The following is a 26,331-nucleotide window of genomic DNA, read 5'->3' as shown; positions in this document are numbered from 1 at the left end:
GTGTTCCTACCAACCGTCTGAATTTGTACCAAATAAAAAAAAAAACCTGTAACTGTCCTAGCTGGGATAGACCTGACTTTTAAGGCCACACACTAGTTTCAGTCATTGCTGTTTTGAAATTCACATTAGGTTCCAGTATTATTTCATAGTAGTTTGTTAATTTGGTTTTTATTTTATAATCCAGTTCATGTTCACATTTTGTTCATTGTTATATTCAAATTCCTGGTTGATTTAGCGACACCTGTGGTTACGCTGGTAACAGCACAACACTCCACCACCACCGATAAAAATCATTAAATAAGAATAAGTGATAAATTCACTTGCAAATAGGTATCGCACTAGAGCACCAGCATCTCAGACCGTTACAGTGCACACTATGGCCAACCAGACTCTATTCACAAAATCAGTATTTTTACCTTGCAGAAAATCGTAAAACAAACTTCAGACTGGACAGAAACAAACTAAGATTCACTAAAACCGTTTTGTTAGTTAGATGAGAAAATAGCTGTGAAGCAGGCGGCTATGGCTGCCCTGCAACGTTAGCCAATCCTTGGAGACGAATTTGCCCATCAGAATGCGCCCACTAAAGTTGTTGGTTTTGCCACTGACAGGCTCATATTGCTATTCTAATTGTCAACATTAATGAAAGGATCCCTATAGAGATAGACCTTTTGTTAAACCACAAACAGCTGTAATATCACTATCACTCTCCACCAGACTCCAGAGATGAAAACAATAATTTTACCTTGTGTATAATTGTTATATGATCTTAATGAACTTAATTCATAGTGGACAGAAACAAAATAAAACTCACTAAAAAGTCTTTGTCAGTCTTTCTACTGTATATGTATGTATATGTATATATGTATATATATGTATGTGTATATATGTATATATATATTTAAAATCAAGTCAAAATCATTTTGATCCAGTCTAATAGTCTAATTGATTGTATTTTAGAATGTAGTTCGAAAGGGTTCGGGTGCAGAGAGAGTGCAGCTGGTGAATTGACGGTCCTTATCTTCCTCGCCTCTCCAGCTACCGTAACCTCTCTGTTTCCATCTGTTTTCTTCTTGTTGTGCGTTGCAGCATACATGAGTGAGGCAGATGGTTTTATGATGGATGTACATGTCTGTTATGGTACAGATGAACACGTGTGTTAATGCTCTGCTGGTATTCGAAGGGTTGCCTAGTGACATGACACTAATAGCAGTCTACCCATGGGCCACTGTGTTGTCCGCTAACATCAGTCTTTTCTTATTTACATTTACATTCCTTCCTATCTGCCCAATGACTTCCTAACCTGTGTGTTTCTGCTTGTCTGTGCAGGAAGCGAGCGAGCCACAGCGCCAGTAAGAGAAAGGGCAGCCAGAAGGACCTGCGACCTCCTGACCTCTGGATCCACCACGAGGAGATGGAGATGAAGAACATGGAGAAAGCCCCCAGTGTCGCCCCGTCGGGACACGATTCACCCATCCAGTCCTGTCAGGACCTCCCCCAGGTCGCACACAGCCAATCAGAGAGCCAGATGGGCAGCAAGAGCAGCCACTCAGGTACAGGATGGATGCTGATTCCTTTGTTTATTTATCCACATATTTGTTATATGTGGTTGTATTTAAATGTATATATCATATAATGTACAACCATTTAAATAACCAATACGTAACTTGTAATTTGTATTAACTTTTATTTAACATGTAACTTTTTGCTGTTTTTATTCATTTAGATTTATTTCTTGGTGTCTTTTTATGATGGAGATTTGATATTAGAGTTCATCTCTGTGTTGCCTGGCAACATCACAATCAGTGTAAACACTGAAATTATAAATGCATTTGTGATTTGAGTGTTTTTACATCTGCATGCTAAATATTTCTTATTTATTATTTCTATGGTGCCCACTGATTAATTGATATCCGCTGTGAGTCTTGATTAAATAACCCATGCCACATATGAAGCCTTGATTCATCGCGAATAAAAACACTAATGCATTAAGCAACAACATTTTTCTCCCAGTGGAAAAGCTTAAAGAGGGCGGAGAACATGTTACTATCCCTGTTTTGATATGTGAGTGTTGTGATGTTCCAGGAGCTGACGGTGACGAGGCGTCCAGCAGCATCTCCACTCTGGAGCGCTCCCTGGCTGCAAGGAGGGGGACACGAGGCAAAATGATGATTCCTATGGACTCACAGCCGAGCAACACACGTAAGTAACACAAGTCCATTTGTGTGTTTGCATTTGATGGCTCTAAGGAGCTCTAACTGAATTTTTCTTTGCACAAAGGTTTACAGCAGCAAAATGACAAAGAGTCTACATCCAGGCTAGTGGCTCTGTGAGGCCCTACAGATAGTGTTTACTATGACCACCAACTCAGTTTAGAGTGTTGGCAAGCTAACACTTGCTAATTGACCACACTGCTAGCATGGCTAAAAATGTACCTTAAATGATGAGCTGCCTTGAGGTGGTGCTTAACATTAGGGATGTTTTTGATCATTTAGTGATGAAATAGTCTCAGATGTTTGTGAATTGGCTCCTTTTGTTATTGTTTTTTTCAGCCTGTGACTTGAGTGTTTGATGGTTGACAAAGTAGTAGTATTTTCAATTAATGTAGAGCTGACAGTGAGCAGGAACTCCTACGTTGCATGTGAAATAGCTGAAAATCACATGGGCCTTCATATTGTGATTTAATCCAAATTAAAATGTGTGTCATATGTGGCCAATTCTGTGAAACACTTGAAAACTTGAACGGCTGCTCTAGGCTACTGCAGAAAGTATCACGGCTAGTGTTTGGACCGCACCCAGGAGCAGACACTCAGACAGGATGGGCAGTTTAATGGAGCTTTATTACGCACGCACGCACACACACACAGGGAGGGACAAGGGGCGGCCACAGCAGGGACAGGCAGGTGAAATGGCAAAAGAGACTGGAATCACAGAGGCACAGGTGAGCTGACTCAGGAAAGTGCACTGCACAAGAGGGACCCTGGAGCACAGGAGAGAAAAGGTTAACTGAGGAGCAGGCGCAGGAAAATCACAAGTAGACTTGTAGTAGTAAGCTAAGCACTGAAAGGAACCACGAAAGTTACCACTAAGTTGGCTGGCGACGAATGAAAGGATGACCGGGGTTCCTGAAGGCTGGGACTGATGAATGGATTGAGAGCAGGTGAGGCAGCGCACAGGTGAGGTGAGTGGAGGCCGCACCCTCAGACACACACAGGAGGTGGAGCAAAGGGAGCAGGAGGGGAGCAGAGCCATGACAGAAACATAGTGTTGCAATGTGGCAGACTCTGTAGATGAGGACCTACTGCCTGTGTTGACGGCTCATTTTGAGGTAGCGAAAATAATAGATCCTCCTAAATGTTACACACTGGACCTTTAACAAGCCCACAGATCATCAATAAATACCTGCACAGGTTCCTTAATCCAGGACCAGACCCAGCATCAACTGAATACATTTTACACCATGCTCAACATGATGGGTTGTGGTTCTCTCTATTGGTGCACGGGATGTCACATGACATGTCTGCGGCAGTGGGGTGTCTTAGGGTGACAGTGGTTCATCTCCCTCTTCCTCTCTGTGTTTCTGCGGGTGGGTGAGATGTAAAAAAGTCTTTCATGCAAAGACAGAAGTGAAGTCGAGGGAGGAGAGAACACACAGACACACACACACACACACACACACACACACACAGAATTACACACTGGCACACACTTTCTCACACTGATAATTAGCCTTTATGTTCCCTTAGACTGACTCAGAGGACAGAGGGGATAGGAAGAAGATCTGAGGACGAGCGAATGGGGAGAGGAGGATGAGCATGGGAAAGAGAAAAATAGGGAGGGAGAAAGCGATAGATAGAGAACATATGTGAGAGAGAGAGGGAGAACAGAAGTGTTGCTCTGAACCCTCCTTTAGTGTCAGTTTACAATGCGACAATGGCTGAATGGTTCCAGATGGAGGAGTGTCTGAAACTTGTGTTTTCAAGCAGTGACTCTGATGATGTTCAGTCACATTTGAGCTTTTAAATCAGACAGAAATGAACATGAATTCATTTCAATATCTGTCCACCTCAGTTGTGTTTGTACTGTGCTTTTTGTTTGTCATTCACATTTTCTGTTTGGAGTATTGATCAATTACATTTAATGTTCTGTAATCACATAGAAAAAATGAAACAACAGTTAAGTGCTAGTTGGCTGTAAAGTAATATTTTTTCACATAGAAATGTTTTCTGGTCTGACGCCTCTGTCAGCAGGGGACATCATTTGTCTGTGCCTTCTAAAAATGCTACAAATCACATTTGATAAATAAATCTGTTTTGTGATATGACAATACTATGGTTAAGGTTTGCTTAACAATTATTTAATCAATTCAAATGTAAAATGTGTGATTATGATAGACACCCCATTTTAAAATGTGACATTACAGAGATAGACACCTTGATTCTTTTCAGTTCACTGGATCCACCAACAGTTTCTTTGAATTTCCCAAAAATGTACTATAACTCACATATATCGATATCAGACTATACAATTACTAGAGGATTCATATTGTCCAGTGTTCATTTATCTTCTCAATAACAGCTGAAATGCCTTCCTCAAAATTCAAAAGAAAACTGACCAGAAAAACTGGCTTCACTTCACTCTGATTATCTGCTGTGGCCTGCTGGGAAAATGCTGTTCTTTAAAGGAACTCTACAGCCTCTTTTCCATTTTGGCTGTAGTTGTATTTAGACCCTTGCTGTGTCTTACAGCAACAATCAAACTTCACTGCTGTTTTGGCTGATGAGATTACGCAGTAGTGTTCATTCCTGGTCCCGAGCAGCCACAACAGCACATATTTTCTCTAAGTCTGGGATTTTGAGTCGATCAGGAGTTGGTGCCTTTTAGCTCTTGACTGGCTCACACCTGAACCAGCTAATTAGCTGTTGGTGAAGGGAGCAGGGAAAAATGGAAAATAAGCAAGACTCTGGGTCTCCAACATCAGAAGTGAGCACCACTGAAGCCTATTTGAAAATAGGCTTTTTGTTCATTCTATCACACTCCTGTCCAACTTTGATCTGTCATCTCCATAACATCTTTTTCTCATCCGTCACAACACTTCAGTCAGTGATGGTTTCAGCTGTCTACTCATTTTGTCTTTATACCAAAATAAGAGCACAGTGTTACTGAAGAGGTCTTCATCCAGGATTAACAGATACTCTAACTGTTCAAAGAACCTAATTAGCTGGATGAGAATAAAAATGATTATTTTAGCTTCATAACAACATGTTTGCTTGAATTAGTTATAAGGCTGCTCAATTAATCGAAATTTGATCATGATTACGATTTTGGGGCCAAACGATCTCAAAACTAATAAAATCGGAGGGAAACGAGTTTCTTTTCATTTTCTGTTGTGCAACGTTGTATAGAAAAAAGCTGTGAATTGGGACACAGCCACAGTCTGCGTATTTCGCTCATGTGTATTTCAGTCAGTCACGTTGTTTTCGTTGGAACAGGTAACGCATAACAGTAACAGGTAATCAGTGTTTCCTCTAGGATTTTTTTTAGCAGTGGGGGCAGGCCCGTCCAAACACATTAACATTAACAAACACAATTTAACAGCAGCGGCCGCCGCTCCAAAATCAACATAGAGGTAACACTGGGTAATTTCAAATGTTGTAGCAGTGCACTAAAATTTGACAACACAAATTGTTTTTCTATGGCTTATCTTTTGTGTGTTATTTTATTTTATTTAATTTAACTTTTTGTAGAGATTGCAAGAGTGCACTATGACTGTCAATGTAAAAAAGGAGACTTACAAATGTTTATGGGGAAAGGAAAGTGTAACTGAGGACTTCCTTGCAAAGTGTTTTGGACAAATGTCCAATAAATGCAGCATGTTTCTGAAGTTTAAAAAAATAATCGTTTGAATAATCGTGATTTCAATTTTGACCCAAATAATCGTGATTATGATTTTTTCCATAATCGAGCAGCCCTAATTAGTTAAACCATATATGAAGAACAGAGCCCAGCGTGGTGGTTGTAGCTGTCTGTAAAATGATCCACCTGTTCAATTCATCAACGGACTGATGTAGAACATCTGCAGTAACAGCAGTGACACCATATCACATCCATGAACCAGTTTCTAGTCCGTGTGGAAGAACTAATTACTGCCTTCTCTCTCTGTGGAGTGTGTGTGTTCCGTCACATCACTCGGAGCAGAAAGTTTCATACTGTAATTACCCTGCTCTCAGTCTTAAAGGATTTGTGTCCTTCTTTCTTTCCCTTTCTTAAATTATTGTCGTCTTGTTGTTGTTTACTGCAGTTGTAACAAACTGAAGCTGCTGCACCCAACAGTAACAATCAGGTTACAACCCTGTCTGGTTTTTTTTTCTGCAGAGTGAGTCAGCGGGTGGCTGAAATTTTTTTTCTAGCATGTGACAAGCACTCCTGTGTGTTTTCATAAATGTGTGTGTGTGTGATATGTGGGTCACAGTAAACAGGAAAACCCTTCAGGCCTCCTCTGCCAACACACAGACCCGTCCTCCACACTGATCTATTTATTCTGTCGTTCTATCCCTTTGGATTTCTGTCATGTTTATACTTCACAACTTTTATTTTACTTCATCTTTTTGTCAAAGTTCAGTCTCGGGGACTATTTCTTTCAGTCTCCTCTGTTTCTTCATTCTTCTACCTGAGCCATGGCTTTGTTGCTTTCAGAATTATTTTTCTTTTTTAGTGGCTAAAGCCATTTCTGTTGCACTGATAAATACAGCAAAATGGGCAGTACAATAATCATACATTATACCTACAATTGCTTGTGGACACCAAATGCAATAAACTATACAGATATAACAAAAAGAATGTACTCCTCTTCCTGACAAAAGAAATTTGTCATTGCAGGGAATTTACAAGAGAGAGCATTGTTTAAAAAGGTTGTAAAATTAGAATCATTTTGTACATTGTCTAAAAATGATGGTGATGATGATGCCACAGGCAATGTCATTAAAAGAGAAGTAGGATTTAGTGGCATTGGCACTTGAAGGTGTTTCTTTTAAGGGCAGAATGACTAGGATTTGGTTGGTGGCTTTTGGAAACACTATTCAAAGTTGGTGAGAGAGAGCAGTGGTGGTCAAGTGAGATAGAGAGTGAATGAAGCAATGAATCCGACAAATTAAAGGTTCTGAAGTTTCAAGTCAGTTACGGTCTAAAGCATAAACACGGCCACAGCTCCGCACAACCCTGCCGGAAGGAGACACTTTTCATGTGAATCACAGGCCTGCAGCCGATGGCTCCGCAACCCTCTTGTGGGTGTTTGGGTTCGCTTTGACCCGACCCTGGAGATGGTCTATCTCGGGTGCAACTCAGCACAACTTGGCATGTTTAAACTGGCATTGGAAACACAATTCAACAAACATTCACTTGGTGCAGCCAAAAGTGCCTATGGAAAAGCCCCATAAGTGTCATAAAATTTCCACCATATGCCGACGACTTACTACTTTGTCTTGATGAGTTTTGTCTTTCTCTCTATTTTGAATAATCACATTGGTTTTAATTTCTTGTCATTATATCAATTTAAACAAATCAGCATTACTGCCTTTAAATTAATGCAACGACTAGTAATTAACTGAATTGAGAAATACCAATTTTAGATATCCTTTCATAAATGTCATTACAGAGTGCTAATGGACAAAGAACACAAAAAACTTCTAAAAGGACAAGACTCCCATTTTCTTATGCTACAATGCTTAATTTACCCCCAATATGTTTTTGTGAAAAGATACAATGTCAGGATGAGCAAAATGTGTGAGCATTCTTCTGACTGGTGGTGTAATATTTTAAGAGTTGAACCAAACTGCAACCTCTGCCAGATAATGTGGGATTAGTTGATCGTGTGTTAAATCTGAAATCCCTGCAGGGTCTGCATTGTTTCTATCTTTGCTTCTGTCTCTTGCTCTCTGTTTCTACTGAAGCAGCTCAAGGCTTTTTCACTTTTTCCCCTCTGCTGCCACATCTCTGCTCTGCAAACGACAGACCTACTGATCTCTCTATCTACCTTCTGTTTTTATCTCTTTGTGTCTGCTGTCTGGTTCTCTTCTCTCTCAGGCTGTTTTTATCGGTTTGTTTCAGTTTTTCTACTTAGTCTACTTGTATTTGTTTTTTAATCATTTCTGTCTTCTTTCTCTTTTGATCAAGCTTTTATCCATTCTTCTCTCTTTCAAGTCAGTTTGTCTGCTTTTTCTCTGTCACTCCATCCAATCTCCATTCTTAGTCTTTGATTTTATCTTTTCTACCCCTTCTGCCTTTTTTGTTTCCATTGTTTCTTTATTAATTTATTGTTTTGTTTTTCTCATCTGTTTTCTCTTTTTTCTGTTCATTATGTCATCATTTCTTTCTCTTTATTTTCTCTTACATCTGTCACTTTTTCTTTCTGCTTTCCTTCTTTCTTATCTCTCATGAAATATATCTCTTTGTCTCCCAAATTCCAAGACCAGAATGTCTGTCATCTCTCTCTAAATGTTTGTCTCCTCTTGTCTTTGGTGTCTCTCTCCCTCTTTCTCTCTCTCTCTCTCTCTCTCTCTCTCTCACACACACACACACACACACACACACACACACACACACACACACACACACACATACCTCCATTAACCTGTAGCTAACTGCCTCACTGCACCAAAATCATCAATATTCTCAATCAATAACAGCATTGATCAGACTTGCTCATCTCTGGTCTTCTCGCTGCTGTAATCAAACCCTGCCTCTCTTTAAATGATTGCAGCGTAAACACGGTAAACAACACACAGATACACACACCTCCTAAAGCTGCTGATCACAGCCTTGCTGCTTCCAAACTATCAATACTTTCTGATCAATACTGGTATTGATCAGGGTTTAGTGGAATCACTAACCTCACGGTTCAAAAGAAGAGGAAGCAGAAGAAAATTCTTGATTCTGTTCTGTCAGTCAGGTAGAATTCAATTGAAAAAGCTTTACTGACAAACATTCAGACAGTTGTGTAACAGAAAATAACAGTGTTTTTTCAGGAATGTTTTGTTGATATGTCATAATGTAGCCTGTGCAGCTGGGGGTGTGGCCACTGAAGGATGTTGCCTCAAGGGGTCTGGTTAGAAATGGGCCCTTTGTGATGAGGTGACCCCCCCCCCTTCAGGCGATCCTCAGCTTCACATATGTGAATCCAGGGATCCAGTTATGAAGTTAGTTATGACTTTTTCCTACAAACTTTGTTCATTGTTAAAATATTGTAGGGTGGTTCCTGTTAGTAAAATGAAAATAATACAGAAACAGGCTGCTTGAAGGGGCACTGCTTGTGAAGTATTGGAAACATGTTTAAGTCATAACATCAATCGTCATCTCAAATAAGTCTTTTAGGAGAGCTCATGTCTATTCCAGGGGAGCCGAGCTCTCAGTGCCTCCTCTTTACTTCAAATCCTAGTTATCTCACGTGGTGCTGCCCTCCAGTGGCACTGTTCTGGACCAAAGTTCAAATATGGTTAAAGGATTGTAGTATAAAAGCTGAACTGGACATGCAGACTATACAGATGTTTAAAATGTATAAACCCAGTGGTGAGAATTATCATCTCTCTAGAACAATCTTCCACTGGAATAAATGCACAAAAATACAGTTACAGATTCAATTCAATTCAATTCAATTACATTTTATTTGTATAGCGCCAATTCATAAGTTATCTCAGGACACTTTTTAAATAGAGCAGGTCTAGACTGAACTCCTTATAACATTATTTACAGAGACCCAACGGTACCACCATGAGCAAGACCTTGGTGACAAGGGCAAGGAAAAACTGCCTGTTAAAAGGCAGAAACCTAGGACAGATCCTCCGGCTCTAGGTGGGTGGTCGTCTGCCTCGACCAGTTGGGGTGAGAGAGAGAGAGAGAGAGAGAGACAGACAGACAGACAGAGAGACAGACAGACAGACAGACAGACAGACAGGTGGACAGCAACAACAGTAGCAACAACTACACTAATAGTAGTGACTGATGATGATGAACATGATCCATACTTGAATATCATTGGGTCTTTTCCGGATAAAGGTCCTTTTTGTTCAGTGGCCTGAAGACTGTTTTTACACATCAGTGCTAATATGGCTGAACACATCCAGTGTGACACTGACAGAGGACTGATGCCTGTCGTCTCCACTGGTTGTCTGGCAACTTCACAGTGTGAGAATAAAACTCAAGGAAGTTTTTAGCCAAGAAATAGTTCCAGCCACAGATAGTTGTTTCTTATGTTTCAGTTTTTATACTGAATAACAAAAAGATCTAACTTTTCAGTAGATAGTAAAAACCCAAAGAACCATATAAGTGAATGACTTGAATGAAGGCCCAGTGTGAATATAATGTTCATAGCTTGTGTAGTTAGTATTTAATCACCTGAAAGAGGGAGCGAGTCCTCTTCTACAGATTCTGCCATGTTGAACCACCATGTTTCTATAGTAGCCCAAAACGGAAAAACCTGACTGTAGATGAGCTTCGCAGCCACCTTAGTTTCTCTTGCAGTATTCAGTTGTTTGTAATCTGCAACGTCACCGCTAGATGTCACTAAATCCTACAAACTGGTCCTTTTTAAGGAGAAAAAAAACTCTATATAAAGTTATTTATTTTATATTATCTCTCATCTTCCCCTGTTAAGAAACAGATGGTGGTCACACAAAGAGAACATTGTTTGACACAAGTTTACTTTTTTCACTGTTACTTTATAGCATTCCTTCATTAATGTTTGTCTTAGTAGTGATGTCGCGAGAACCAACACTTTCGTTACCAATTGATACCAAAATTCTGAAAACTTGACGGTACTCGTTTTTCTACAGTACCATTGGTACAGAGGATGTAATTTTTCCGGACCTGACGGTGGATCATACATGCCCACACATATTCTAAATATTACAGGAAAAAGAACATGTAACTTTTGTGCACAGTGCTCCGTCGTCAACTATCCCCTACGTTTGTGTCTCTGTCGCAGTACTGTGTGTGTGAGTGTGCATGAGCTCAGCACCGCCCCCAGTGAAACACCGCCGCGTGAGAGCCTTAGCTGCTGCGCTGAGGTGGGACAACGAGCAGTGGAGGCGCACACTCACCACGCCACTGCATGTGCCACAAAAGCCCTGCAAACAAAAAGCAAAGAAGAGTCATTTATTAATGATATATGTGCAAAAGATGTACGGACGAGGAAATAAACAGAATACAGTTCATTCATGTAAAGGCTGCAGGACACTTTTAAAGGGAGAGAGAAATTCCCTCTAGACAGCAAGATCAACAAGATCCAAAAATATGACAGAGAGAGTTTGTTAGGCTATTTTATAGCCCACTTTGTTTACTAGTTATTCAGTATAAAAAATGTTTTTACCGTGGTATCGAATTGATATCAAGAATCGTGGGATTTCACTGGTATTGGTATCGACTACTAAAGTTCTGGTATCGTGACATCCCTAATGAGACTAGAAATATGTTTATAACTGCAGCAATCCATCCAATCCAATCCAACTTTATTTGTTAAGCACTTTAAAAACAACCAAAGTTGACCAAAGTGCTGTACAGGAGAATAAATAAGACATCATAAATGTAAACAGTGATGGTGATGATGAAGACCACTGTGAGGAACATAGACAGTGATGGCGATAACACTGGAAAGTTCCCGTGGCAGATAACACGGACGAAGTCCGACGGCGACAAGCTCGATGTCCGGGCTGCAGACGCTCTTTCACACAGACGTGCCCGGCGTTACACCACCTGTTGTTGATGAGCACGGACAGTCCCCCTCCTTTCTTCATGCCGGTCGCGGTGGTGTCCCTGTCGGCTCGAACCGTCTGGAAGCCGGGAATGGTGACGATGGCGTCCGGTATCTGCTCGATGATTGCAGGGATGTAGAGTTTAAAGCTCCTCTTCTTCATCCTCCATTTAACCCCCCGCTCTGCAGCCTCACCGTCTCCTCCTCAGCTCTCTCCAGTCAGGATGCTCGGGTACCTCAGGGCGATCATCTGGTCGAGGGTGTAAACAATGCGACTCGCCGTCGCCATGGAGACCAGCGTAAACAAAAAATAAAAAGTGCTCAAAAACGCCAAAAAAGTATTTAGGCGACATGAACAAAGTAGTAAGAGAGTGAGAAAGTAAGAAAAGAGTTCAAAATAGCAAAAACACACTGAAAACACACTAAAACTACAACAATGAAAGGAGCTGCCATGACAGGCTGCCGTTGTCGCCGGCGCCATTCCATGGAATTTGAAAACAGCAAGTATAGACCGGTTCCACCAACATTTCATAAATATACATTAACATTGCAAAAGGCAATATTAACACACTTCCAGCATGGCTAGAGGTGCATTCAACAAGACAGCAGGAGAGAGACACACACACAGGATGCACACACCATACACACACTGTCTCTTCAAGCCTGTTTAGAAGATAAGAGGCACCCCTCCGTGTGTGTGTGTGTGTGTGTGTGTGTACCTGAGGCAGTGTAATCAGTCTCTGGGAGTTTGACTCCCTGCAGTTTCCTCTCGAGGTCACAGTATGAACTGTGTCTGGTGTGACTACTCTCCTGACTGTTTCTGCTCCTCTCTCTTTACAGCAGCTTTCTGCTCTGGCTGACTGCTTTACTGCCTGTGTGACTGGCTTTAACATACTCTTACTCTATATCTAATAGTCCCTCCCACTTATATGTCATTGTGTGTAATGTTGCTAATCACTGAGCACGTCTGATTAATGTTGATATTAGATAGATAGATAGATAGATAGATAGATAGATAGATACTTTATTTATCCCAAGGGAAATTCAAGTATCCAGTAGCATACAAAATACAAAACATACATTAAACATACATTAGACTAAAATTAAAATTCCTAACCTTAAGAATAGAAATAAAAATAAAATAGAAGATAAAATATAAAGTATTATATATATAGATATATATATCTATATATATAATATATAGAATTAGCAGTAGCTACAATAAACGGTGCAAACAGTAAACAGTGCAAATGGAAGTCAGTAAAACAGTGCAAATGGATGTTCAAAATACAGATAGAAATTGTCCATTGTCTATTATCTAATTATCTATTGTCCTCCCTGCCTTTACTGAGAGCTGTTGTACAGTCTGATGGCCAGGGGGACGAAAGAGTCTTTGAGTCTGTTGGTGGAGCTGGACTGGGACAGCAGTCTGCCACTGAACACACTCCTCTGCCTGGTGAAGGTGTCGTGCAGAGGGTGGTGGGTGTTGTCCAGTATGGACAGCAGTTTGTCCAGGGTCCTTCTCTGCCACTGTCACCAGAGAGTCCAGCTCTGTGCCCACTACTGAGCCAGCTCTCCTCACCAGTCTGTCCAGTCGACCAGCGTCTCTCCTCTTGCTGCTTCCTCCCCAGAAAACCACAGCATAAAAGAGCACGCTGGCCACCACAGACTGGTAAAACATCTGCAGCAGTTTTTTGAAGATGTTGAAGGACCCCAGCCTTCTCAGGAAGTACAGTACTTCCATCCTTGATACAGCCAACTATCACAGTGTCGTCCGAGTATTTCTGCATTTGGCAGAGCCCGGAGTTATACTGGAAGGCGGCTGTGGCTCAGAGGCAGAGTGGGTCGTTCCTCAATTGGAAGGTTGTGGGTTCGATCCCCGGCTCCTGGTGCCACATGTCGAAGTATCCTTAAGCAAAATATTGAACCCCAAGTTGCTCCCGATGCCGTGCATTGGTGTGTGAGTGTGTATGAATGTTAGTTTCTGTTCGAAGGACTTTGCCGTCACTGAGTGAATCTGTGTGAAAGGGTGAAAAGGGTGAAAGGATGAATGTGGCACGTAGTGTAAAAGCGCTTTGAGTGGTCGGAAGACTAGAAAGGCGCTGTACAGGTCCATTTACCATTTACAAGGTGAAGAGGACGGGAGAGAGCACCGTCCCCTGTAGTGCTCTGGTGCTGCTGACCACAGTGTCTGACCATGCAGCCCTTCAGTCTGACGTACTGTGGTCTCTCCGTGAGGAAGTCCGTAATCCATGTCACCAGGAGTGGGTCCAGCCTCGTCTCTGTCAGCTTGTCTCTCAGCAGGAGCGGCCAGATGGTGTTGAAGGCGATTCTCACAGCGCCGCTCACCTTGTCCAGATGAGAGTGGGCCCTATGGAGCAGATAGAGGATGGCATCCTCCACTCCCACCTTCTCCTGGTATCCAAACTGCAGTGGGTCTTCTGCGTGGTGGGCCTGGGGTCTAAGGACATGGAGCAGCAGCCGTTCAAAGGTCTTCATAATGTGTGACGTCAGTGCTACTGGTCTGAAGTCACCCGGCTCCCTGGGGTGTTTTTTCTTTGGAACCGGGATGAGACATGAAGTCTTCCAGAGCACTGGGACCCTCCCCAGCTGCAGGCTCAGGTTAAAGACATGCTGGAGTGGCTCCCCCAGTTCAGCAGAACAGGCTTTAAGCATCCTTGGACACACTCTGTCTGGGCCCGCTGCTTTCCTTGGACGAAGCCTCCTCAGCTCTCTGCTCACCTGATCCTTGGTGATGGTAGTGGAGAGGGGGGTTGAACTGTCCATGGGTGTGGAGGGTGGCGGTGGTCTGCAGTCTGAGGTGGTGGAATTGGGGGAGGTGATGGACATGGTGGGGGTGTGAAGTGGGCCGTCGCTTGTTGTGGGAGCTGGAGTATCAAACCTGTTAAAGAACAGGTTTAGCTGGTTTGCTCTTCCAGCATCCCCCTGTCCTGTGATGCTAACCTTCTTCTTGAAGCCTGTGATGGTTTTCATGCCATCCCAGACCTCCCTCATGTTATTATGCTGCAGCTTCTGTTCTGCCTTGTTGTTGGGGAAGCAGCATACAGTTCTGATGGGGACCACAACTGAAGGAGCGTTTGGTCATGGACTGTCTCTGGATCTGTGGTTTGTACTGTGGCGTGAGCAGGACCAGGTCATGGTCAGACTTTCCCAGTGGGGGCAAAGGAGTGGCAGTGTAAGCTTCCCTCACGTTGGCATACAGGAGGTCTAATGTGCTGTTCTTCCTGGTGGGGCAGCTTACAAACTGGTGAAAGTCTGGCAGTGTGGAGTCCAGTGGTTGAAATCCCCGGAGATGGCGATGAATGCGTCTGGATGTTGTGTTTGCAGTCTCGCGATGGTGGAGTGTATGACATCACACGCGGTCTCTGCGTGCACACGCGGAGGGACGTAAACAACAACAGCAATGGCGTGGGAGAACTCTCTAGGCATGTAGTACGGTCTGAGACCTACCGCTAGCAACTCGATGTCTCTGTTGCACACGATCTCCTTCACCTTTGACATGCTCCTGGTTGCACCATCTGTTGTTGATAAACAGTGCGAGTCCCCCTCCTTTGCTTTTGCCGCTACGTCCAAAGTCCCGGTCCAATCTCACTGTAGTGAATCCAGGTAGATCCACATCAGCGTCCGGGGTGTTCTGGGTTAGCCAGGTTTCAGAGAGGCAGAGTAAACTGCACTCCCTGAACGTCTTGTCCGTCCTCACAAGGGCAGCCAGCTCGTCCGTCTTGTTGGTCAGACAGTTCACATTCCCCATTACTATCGATGGAACCGAGGGTTTGTACTTCCACCGCTTAGCCGCTAGCCTAGCCTTCACCTTCGCTCCGGCTCTGCAGCCTCCTCTTCAGCTCCTCAGGTATGGGGTGGAAAATGCTGGCACGTGAAAGCAGCTTCTCCCTTGAATAAACAAGATGTCCACCGCTATGTTATCCGTGAAAAGTCATTGTATCCATAGGATATATAGAGTTCTCCACAGCTAGTGTGATGTAAAGAGTTAAAAGTTTACAAAAACACACTCAAGTTACTAAAAACAACACGACACGCACAGAGCTACTGGATAAGCGTCCTGCTCGCGCCTGCGCCGGAAGAGTATAGATATTAAAAGTTTTACATAAATTTGATATGAGTTAGCATCCCATGCCTTGTTCTGTTGGGTATTTATTTCATTGAATAACCAAACCCAGACATCCCTGTCGGCTGCCTGCTTTAAAGAACAATTCCAGCGCAAAATGAACCTAGGGGTTAATAACACATGTGTACCGAGTTCGTCCGTTCTCTGGGATATGTTTTCATGCTAGTCGAACGTGACCGGTTTTAGCACAAACCGCTAATTACCTCATAACGCTAGTCAATGGGGCACAGAGTAAAGAGAAAAGAAATCGCTATTTCTATACCACTAACAAGGCTCAAAATAGCACCACACTTACACGGTAGCATAATGATGGCCCCTACCTGTAAACCGAAGCATTGAGAACTTTGTAAGTGTACAGACAGTTTATTAAAAAGATAGTTTAGAACAACAGTAGCGTTCACGTATACACCCGGGCGCCATCTTGGGAAAACAGTCACGCGACCAGTCGAACTCTCTGAGATGTGAAGTGAATCTGAGACGTTGTTGCCGGAAGAAAGCAGTGAGCACATAAGAGAAGCACTGAACGCAACAGAGACTAGTGCTTCCACAGGATACACACTAAAGAGATGGCATATTATTCAACCGAATTTGAAGACATCGACAACGAGTGCTTCTCTTATGCGCTCAGTGCAACGTCATTGAGAAATAATTTTCAAAATAAAATACCCCGCGCAAACTCTGGTTCAAATTTCACACGACATCAACACTGTGGCACCAGGCCAGAAGTCAGTCAGAGAAAAATTTAAGTAGTGAAACGCACCGTTTTGTATCCTTTAATGACAAAATACACACGTAAACAACATCAAGCAGGTAAGCAGCTCTGAAGACATTAATGCTCTCGGTGGGATTTGAAGATCACAGAGCATAACTGCGTAGCAGACGCAGTCATAAAGCCGTGCCTGGTGAAATTTCAGGGTAACTCTTCTTGTCTTTGAGAAACTAAAAAGGAATCCATATGAATATGGGTTCACAAAGTTCCTCTGCACAACATACAGCAGTAACAGCTCATCAGTACACATTTTCCTGCTGCCACAGCTGGAGCACGCAGTGCGTTGGGGCCACTGTTCATACAGTGTTACCGTTCATCAGTGTGGGTGCTCACATTGCTGTTACAGTTAATTGTTGTTGGTGTAGACGTGCCCTTTAGTGACTGACGGTTTTGTCTGTTTGTTTCAGCGGTGGTCAGTGCTATCCCGGTGCCAGCTCTGGACTCTTCTCAGTATCCTGGTATCCTGCCTTCACCATCCTGTGGCTTCACTCACAACAAGTTCAGCCTGAGACCGATGCCTTTCCCCAGCCTGACTGTGGACAGAGGATACACACCAGGTACTGCATTACTACTTACTGCTAATACTTCTGAGAATACTACTGATACTGCCATTATAGAGGCAGAGATACAAAGCAGGTAGTGGTCATATTACTAAAACTACTGACTTATACAGACAACACATACATCTGTAGTTCTTGTGTTCAGCACTCTTTAGTCAGTCACTGACCATCTATTGAAATAACCACTATAATTGTGAACTTCTGTACACCAGTCCCTCCAGGGTTTTGCAGGCTTTTTTAAAAATCGTTGCCGCCTAAAATGCCTGATTTTCAAATTCTGTTGCACGTCTGCTTGATCTTGACAACTAGAAACAAGGAAGTGATTTTGGTTAAATTTGTAGAAAAGTTGCAGTGATTGGAGAAAACTGCAAAGTCACGGAGTATTCATAGGTTTGGTTGAATTTGCTCAAATTGTTGCGATGACAACATTGTAACTTCCTGGAGGGACTGCTGTACTCCATATCTTACAATGTATTCAAATTTGAAACAGGCCTAATAAATATATATTCAAAAGCTGTAAATAAACTAAAACACCACTAAAACCAGATTGAACATCACCTCAGCTACTTTCATTTTATGTAACATGTCCTCATACCTAAACAATAGAATAGCTTGTTTGTCAGTTTCTCCCAAAACCACATATATAACAGTTAAGAATACCAACGATATGTATATGGGTCACAATAAACTACCTATACAGCCTTTGGCTAAACATAGGCTAAAATTAGTTCAAGTGGCTTAGTGTAGGCTAATTGAATTTGGGAGCTTTATACTCCAGCAACCCTGATTACCCGAGACTGATGCCAAACACATCAGTTATTCTTCATTCTGAAAGACTTCTGCTCTAATGTTAAAAGGGAAACATAACGTTTAAAAATATGAGCAAGTATGTGAGTGATCAGTCACACCGGGTTACAACGAAGACTGTCTGACAGTCTGGTCCTTTATTTTACTAATAGGACTAACCTACACTGCAATGTAACAACAATCCTTTTCTTTATTTCCATGTCTACATCAGCTGGTACGGATGCTGACTTTTGCGTGGGACTTGCAGCTTTACCTTCAGTCTTTAAACATGATATCAAGTAGCCTTATGTAGGCATCAAGCATATATTTAAGGCCCAATCTACAGAGTTGTCTGAAATGGTAGTTTCATGAGCCAGCTAGCAACAGATGAGAGACTCTGCCAGCAACAGTTGTCAGTTTACCCAGCAAAATCAATGGTCGCCGTCTAGAATGGCGCAATCTGCTTTTGTCTACATGTGAAATGAAGGAATCATCGTTTCAAATATTACGAATTTTGCTGGTGAATCTACCGTTATCACTGTGTATATGTGCCATGCAAGAACAGAGAGTTCACCATGGTTAGCAACAGTAACTAAGGGGCAGGCCTTAGCAGTGTTGGCAGTAAGGCATTACTAGCAATAACATTACTTTCCTTGATAACCAGTAGTGTAACTAATTACTAATAAAATTTCAGTAACAATACTACAGTTCCATTTTTTTCTTTGTCTTTGTTACTATCCCAACATATACTGTGGTTATCGCAGTTATGGTTTTTATTAATGTATCACTAATATAACTGGTGCTATGCTCTGACCGCTGCAGCTGTTAATCGAAAGAATAGTACACGTAATAATAACACAGCCTTAACCTTTAATAAACACAACACTGCAACACTTAATCGTTCTAGATCTCTCTCCACCGCTCCCCTCCTCCCCCTCCCTGACGTATTTAAGCCCCATTTTGCTGCAGAGCTAAATGCTAAACGACGTGGTGGGGAGCAGTAATTCAGTAATTCAGTAATTGGCTAATTCCTGGTCGGCTTGTATCAGTGATTTAACAACAGCAGAGAGACGGGGAGAAGCTTCAGAGTCATTGAATTAGCAGACACACCGGGAGGGCTGATCACTGCTGGCAGAACACACACACTCACAATGAGCTGACAGGAGTGTGAGGTGGGGCAGCTAATGACAGGCGCATATAATGAGCGAGAGATACAGAAGCAGTTAATGAGGCAGATAACATAAACTTTAAAGTCACACAAACAATGAGACATCGAGAATGTGTCCATAAGGACTCCCACTCCTAGCAATTGTGAAACCCTAACACCCAATCAGGGGGCTCCATGCCCAACACACCCAGCTAATGACGGTATTCAGAATTTGAATCAATCTCTTTTAGATCAATTGCTCCTGATGATTGTGATGGAGTGTTCTCGATAGCAACAGCTGATTCTGATCCTTACTTATAGTGATGCATCACATCATATTTTGTGGTTCAAGCTGCTTGTACTGTTCACACCGACTCCATCGTGGGTAGCCCAAGGTAAGATCGGATCACATCCAAACTTTGTTAAATCCACAAAACGTTATTTTAAAGTGCAGTTGAGATCCAAGAGTTTCCAAAGATGCCAAAAATGTCTTTGGGGAAATCTTTCAAAAATTAAGCACAAGACATGAAGAATATTTCCTTTTGATGGAACATTGGTTGATTTGATGAGTAGACCTATATTGCTAGCATCCAGATGAACTCCACATACAATTTAAGACACTTTCCTTCACATGTAGCCATATATATACGTCTCTGTTGGCCAGATCGGAAATCTGATTTCATGTAATTTCATCTTCCTGGCACATGAAAATTAGGGTCAGCTCTACTCTGGTGGTAGTGCATCTTGTGATTTACAGAGTTTCCTAATGGACCCATAGTTTTAACTACTCACTAATGCAGTAACTGTTGTTAACTCTATCTGCCGTTAGCTGGCCAAAAACAACTGAGGTGTTGTTAAACAGTGTTACTTGCGTCCTTCCATCACTGCAGCGATGGATATGAGGTTTGTTGTCAAATATGGCGTGTGATGGAGAGGAGAGGGGTGGGCAGTGCTAATGGAAGGAGGAGTGGAAGTAGATCAAACTGGGGCTAAGGAAAAAAGAGGAAGACACATCCTCCCTTCCTCTCTTCTATGTTTATTACACTTCACTCTTCTTCTTTAGTATTTGTTGTCTGGAAAATATAAAATGTATCCATGGATGGATGGATGAATGAATCCTTCAATCACAGTAACACCAGTGTGATATAACGGGCAGATGGGGTAGGGGAGGTGATGGGGGAGGGGCCTGACCATTACTGCCCACTGTGTTTGTGTTCCACTCCCACCTGCACAATAGAGATTTTGTGTCTTCTCCTGTCCCGCAGTTGAGAAGACACTATTTTACTGTCAGTAATTACTGAGACATTTTGAAAAATGCCAGACTTTTTTTTTTTTTTTTACTTTGTCTCCATCCTTCTGGTGGGTGCAAATTCAGGGATCTGCAGTTTATTTTTTGACCACCCACTCCCACCCTCGGCGAAGTCAGATCCGTTTGCTCCTGTGAAATTTCCTTCCAATGCAGCCCTCTAGTTCTATCTATTAAAACTGCGTAGGTGGAATTGGGTGCGTTTGACTGGGACACCCCAGGACCCTGATACTTTGGTATTTTTAAATAGCACAAATTGAAACAGAAACCTAAAGCAATGATATGAAGTCAACAGGAACAAATTGAAAAATTGGAAAGATAGAATAAAGCACCTATGACAAAAAGTATACCTCTGGGGTCTGCAAAATCTGGAGTCAGTGTTTGGTTTGTCCCTTTTGGGCTACTGTAGAAACATGGCGGACTCCATAGATCCTCAATGTTACACACTGGACAGCCAACACAGAAAACACCAGCGAGAAATTTCACACTCCAACAAGGAGAAAGAACAAAACTGCAAACCTGGCAGAACTCAGGGTCTTTACGCATGAGGAAAAGATTGATGTTTTAAATAAAGTTATTCAGTTGTACAGCTGCGATTTAACAGGTTTTAAAAATCCATGAGCCTTTCAGTGTTTAAATGACAAAATGTGTTTATTTGCTTTCATGGAAAACTAAAGACCAACATGGAATGTCTATCTAAACCCCATTGTAGACAGGCAGACAGACAGACAGACAGACAGACAGACAGACAGATGTTACATTCCTGACAGAAACACATTCTCAGTCCCGTGGCCTTCCTGCAGCAGTAATTTACACAATAGGGGCCCATTTTCTCAACACAATGCTGCCGACATCAAAGCACAAGCTGTCTGTGAAAAAACACTGAAGCTTTTTGTTGCAGAATATTCACACGTTTGAAGTTCTGCTGTTTGGTTTTTCCGATGTATGTATGATGATGATGATGATGATGATGATGAGGATATTTGGTTTTTCTGATGTATTCAGTGTATTTCTGTCTTTTCTCCAAATTAGTGTTTTTTACAAATAATACTGTGATTCAAAAAATGTTTTGTCTTTTTTTGTCTTTTGTCCCTCCTCTCTGTTCCCATTCTTTCATTCCTCTCATCCCCAAATCCATCTGTCATCTCTTTTTACCACTTCACCCCTCTGTACGAACTCCCTTCATCTCCTCCTCCCTCTTCCTCAGCAATGGCTTCAGACACCTCCGCCAATCCTCTCCTCCAGCAGCAGCCTCCACCCCAACAGACCCCTCCCCTCCTCCCTGGCTCGTCCGCCCCGCCCGGGGAACATGTTCCCGGGGTCGGCCCGGTGCCCGGGGCCCCTGTGGCTGTTACCGCAGCCGCTGCAGAGGAGGCACAGGCTGGTAGCGGTCGGACCATCCCGACAGCCTGCGTCCGGCCCACCCACCCGTTGCGAAGCTTCACCAACCCGCTGCTGCCACCCCCAATGGGGACCATCGACCCCAAAGTGTACACCTCCATGATGCCACAGTCCAGTGAGTACAGCTGTTTGGTTTACAGATCAAGGGTCAAGACGCACCCAGGTTTTTTTTTTTTTTGTTTTTCCAAATCTGCAACTAAACTACAGTGCAAAAGTTGATATTGTGTTTGTTCATATAGACAAGTAAAATGTCACATCTCACTTGCCTGTTTGGACAAGTGGTAAAAAAAAGAATGAAGCAAAGGCTTTTCTGGAGCTGATGATGGAGGTAGCTAAGGAATAAGCTATCTCACTTCCTTCTCATCTCTTTTGAGCATTGCACATGCTCAAGACCGATCGGGCATTTACGATAAAATTGCAGCAGGCAACGTTTTTATGAGTTGAAGTACGAGCAAGCTTTTTCTTGTCAGGGAAGTAGGAGTTTAGTTGGGTTAGGGGCTATGGGCAAAACTCCAACTATGTATCGCGCAGTTTGCTGCAAGTTTGAGTGCAAGGCGGATAAAATGGGGCTGTTTTTGAAAGGCATATCAAGTATCTAATCTGGTCTCTGTTTTTGATAACCACTATTAAACAAAATGATTTGAATAGGGACAAGTAACAATAGTTTTGGGGAAAGTAGTAGTACATTAATGTTGAGCCCTTATAGAAAAACATTTTGCATCGGTTTGCAAGTGTGCCGTGCATTCTGGACCCTTTCAGATGTCTTTGATCCTCTTTAGTTGGCAGTCAAGGGTGAAACCACTATGTCAATGCATGTTGCTTGATGTTACATAACATATCATAACATATGAAGTGATGTGGCATAACATGAGACATAACGTGACATAAACTTAAATTACATTATGTGATTTGACGTATGTTAAGTTCCTCTGATGTCTACAAGGCTAAAACTCTCAACTATTGAAAGGAATGGGGAAACCCTAACTGAATCTGAATCCATCTTGCCAGGCATCAAGCTGTGCTGCTTGCCAGCATGAGCTACGGGTGTGGTTTGTGTGACGACGTGACAGTTTGCTCAAAAACGACATTGGCGGATGCTGCTAGCATCAGTTCTATGAGAACTGGAGAGTATTTCTTCATTGAAAGAAGAGCAAAGAACATTGTTTTGTTGACTAAAGTAGTGAACTGTTCCTTCGTTTTGGCTGATATATAATGGGTTATCTTAATTAACATACGTTTGTTGAGATACGTTTGTTAAGTCATGAGACAGTAATGTTAAGTGATTACAGTGATTCAACAGAATGCTTTTGCTTTATCCAGTTTTACTGCATTAAGATATTTGTGCAATACACTTAAGGTTTTATAATTTATTAAGTAGCTTAACTATTACATTCCAGCCAATTAATATACCTTCAATATAAACAAACTTTCACTGAAACCTCACTCCTAGTAGAAATTGTAGCCATCCTAGAATTGAGCTCTTTTCATTTAGTGCTCATTCCTTGAAATTTTTTCCAGCCTGCTCTCACTGCTCTGCTTAAAATGAAAACAAGAAAATACGGGAGGTTTATCACACATGATGACAAAAACAATATTGAAGTTCCAGTTTGCTGTTGATTGTTTTGTCAGATTCCAGTGACTCTTTGTTTAAGCTCTATTCTCTCTGCTGAGCGGCACTTTGTTTGATATTTTATTCAGGGAAGCTAAATGTGTTAGCCCCAGGCTGCCCAGGTGTGTTTATGTGTGTGTGTGTATTTGTAGAAGCATACACTGTAACTGGCCTTGACATTAGCCAGAGGGTTGGATCTGATCTGGACTGACCTCACTCTGTTTTCTCTTTCTTTTTATGTTACCTGTCTGCCTCTCCGTATGTTCACCCCTATCTCTCCCTTTCACCTCCCCCCCCTTCTTTATTTTTTTTAAATCAAACATGTTGCCAAAGCAAAAGTCGTGTATAGAATATAAATAATACTAAATACTAATATTACAGTGAAACAAATATCTAATATCTTTGTATATTTATTTTACTTTATTTTCATAGCATCACTTTGGCATATGAATATAATTTCCTCATTTGGTTCATACCGTGTATTTTTATCTGGGCTCAGATAGCTTTGCTCACTCTCTCTCCATTATATTTGAAAAAACATCCCTCTCCCACATGAAAATATGGCTTTCCACAGTCTTGTCTTATTTCAGCCATGGTTCTAGTGATGGTCGACCACTTTGGACTGAAATATCTTGACATATTTCAAGTGGATTGCCTTGAACTGTGTTATAGATATCCATTGTACACAGAATATAAAAACTATTGATGCCATGACTTTCCCCTAAATAAGTTTTCATCTACGTATATAATGTGACAATCACTGCATGATACTCCCCTAAATCTTACTCACAGTGCTAAATATTAGTAATCTACACTTTGTTATAGTCCTGAAACTCAATTTAGCATTAACAAATCACAAGGATTACAAACTAATTAGTCACCAATTTCTGATTTGTCACACTAAGGCTGGATTTGCATCCCGGACGATCCCCCATTTGTCACATTCCCTCAGCCAGTTTGTGACAATACTTCCATAAATCTCGACATGAATTGTGTCAGTAAGGTGTTGTACAACCATGAGCCTCCAGGACAGGAATTAACACAGTTCCTCCAAAAGATAGTCTCTAATTCCCTCACTGTCTGCTTTATTTTTTTTTATATTCCTCATCTGTTTTTTTAGATCTTTTTAATCTCTCTTTGTGGCTCAGCGTGTCATTCTCTCTCTGATCGCCTGCAGCAGTGTGAACAGAAAATAAAACACTCGCCTACAGTACACATGATCCCTGGACAGTATGTGTACATTATGTGTAGGTGTATTTGTTGCATTTTCTGGCTCTCTGTAGGTGCGTATCACTTGTATGTGTGTGTATGTGTGTGTGGGTGTATATAGTTCCATTATGGTTCTGTTTACACGCCCAGGTGGCCTCAGATTAACATTGATTTTCAGCTCCTGGAAACCTTTAGCTCACAAATAGCGAGCCCGCGGCGACGCTCGCCTCGACTCCCAGAGACCCCCCGCTCACCCTGTGACCCCCTACCCCCCCTTCCATAGCGCAGAGCCCCAGAGCCGGGCAGTCCTACCTTCATCAACTCCCCCTCCTCCTCCTTTCCATCTCTCTATCAAGGAGGGGAAAAAACAGACTTGGGAGCGATGGCGTTTGATGTTCATTGTTGGTCTTGTTTGTGTGTTTATCTGAGCCTGAATGACTCCCTCGGTGGAAAGAATGGGGTGTTTTCATGGTTTAATTGGATTGTTGTGGGGAGAGAGAGAGAAAGAGAGAGACCTGAACAGACTAAGGATGGATACTCAAGCTTGTAAGATGGATAGAAAGCTGCAGAAAGAGGTGTACATGACATTAGTTCTTCCTCTAATATACCTGATGTTGGATCAGGTGTTGAAAGAGTCCTATAAAAAGAAGTAAAATCTGAACTTCTGGGTTCTGTTTCCGAAGTTTCTGGATTTTATTTGTCATTTATTTTTCACATTGTAAAAAGGCACGAGACAGGATGCAATTACTTTTTTAGTATGTAACCAAAGCCATAATCTTTCTTCAACCTGAACCAAGTGTTTTAGGAGCCTGATCTAGAGGTGTGCGAGTCATCCAACTCAATTGGAATAGATCATATGTGAATGTGGAATATGTTCAGCGAGGATATTTTGCGTCAAGACCTCGTCACTCCCCACAAGGATTCACCAAACCAAAAGTATGTGAGAATACAGTTACAGTTAATATTTTGGCCACAATTATCAGGGTGTGAAAATTATTGTGGTGTGAAAAGGTAGGACCTAAACTCCTGTCTTCAGTGTCAAAGTGTTAAGCTTTGTATAGCCAACAATGTAATTTAAGGCCATCACAATAGTGACCCTAACTAATATTTGATTTCCACATCGTATTAGTAGAATATGTGACCTGCTCCATCATTTTGAGTCACTTTGACCCAGAAACACATTTTGAGTTTTCTTCATGGCTGTAAAGAGGAAAGTCTCAGCTTTATGGCGATACCAAAATTATTTTTCTACTCCAAAATTGTATGAGACACGCCCTTCCAAAGGTCGACTGTCACCAAACCTTGTTTTTGAGAAAAAGGGCTCTAAAGATAGCAATCAACATTCCGCCATATTCCAAATGAATTGAAAGACATTTATAAACAGTTTATAGTCAAATAAATAAACTTACAATTCAAAGTGCTTTACATAATTATAATCAGAGACATTGTATGCTACCATCGGGTCAGCCACGAGTGGAATATCTTCCTCCTGGCCTCCGTCACACTCACTTTCTTCGCCATCACAATCGGAGCCGGCCGGTGTCGGTAGCACGAAATCCGAGTCAGACTCGGAGGTCGAGCCGCCGCTGTCACTCTCACTCTCAGCTGCCGGTGCGGTGAAATAGTCCGTAATAAGGTCGATCCAGTTGTCGTA

General features: G+C 42.1%; 1 protein-coding gene across 2 annotated transcripts in view; it reads left to right on the top strand.

Moving 5' to 3' along the window:
• Positions 1-26,331, top strand: part of dcc (DCC netrin 1 receptor) — a 281,121-nt gene that overhangs the window by 224,815 nt on the left and 29,975 nt on the right. For both annotated transcript variants that reach the window (XM_051413496.1, XM_051413495.1), the window contains exons 24-27: positions 1,330-1,553; positions 2,086-2,202; positions 17,067-17,216; positions 21,666-21,974. In XM_051413496.1, coding sequence (XP_051269456.1) covers positions 1,330-1,553; positions 2,086-2,202; positions 17,067-17,216; positions 21,666-21,974 — 800 coding nt within the window. The remainder of the gene's footprint in view (positions 1-1,329; positions 1,554-2,085; positions 2,203-17,066; positions 17,217-21,665; positions 21,975-26,331) is intronic.

Source organism: Dicentrarchus labrax, unplaced genomic scaffold (assembly GCF_905237075.1).
Source record: "Dicentrarchus labrax unplaced genomic scaffold, dlabrax2021, whole genome shotgun sequence".
Lineage (NCBI taxonomy): Eukaryota > Metazoa > Chordata > Actinopteri > Moronidae > Dicentrarchus > Dicentrarchus labrax.
Note: the sequence above shows the minus strand (reverse complement) of the source record. Positions and strands in the feature narration are given on the sequence as shown.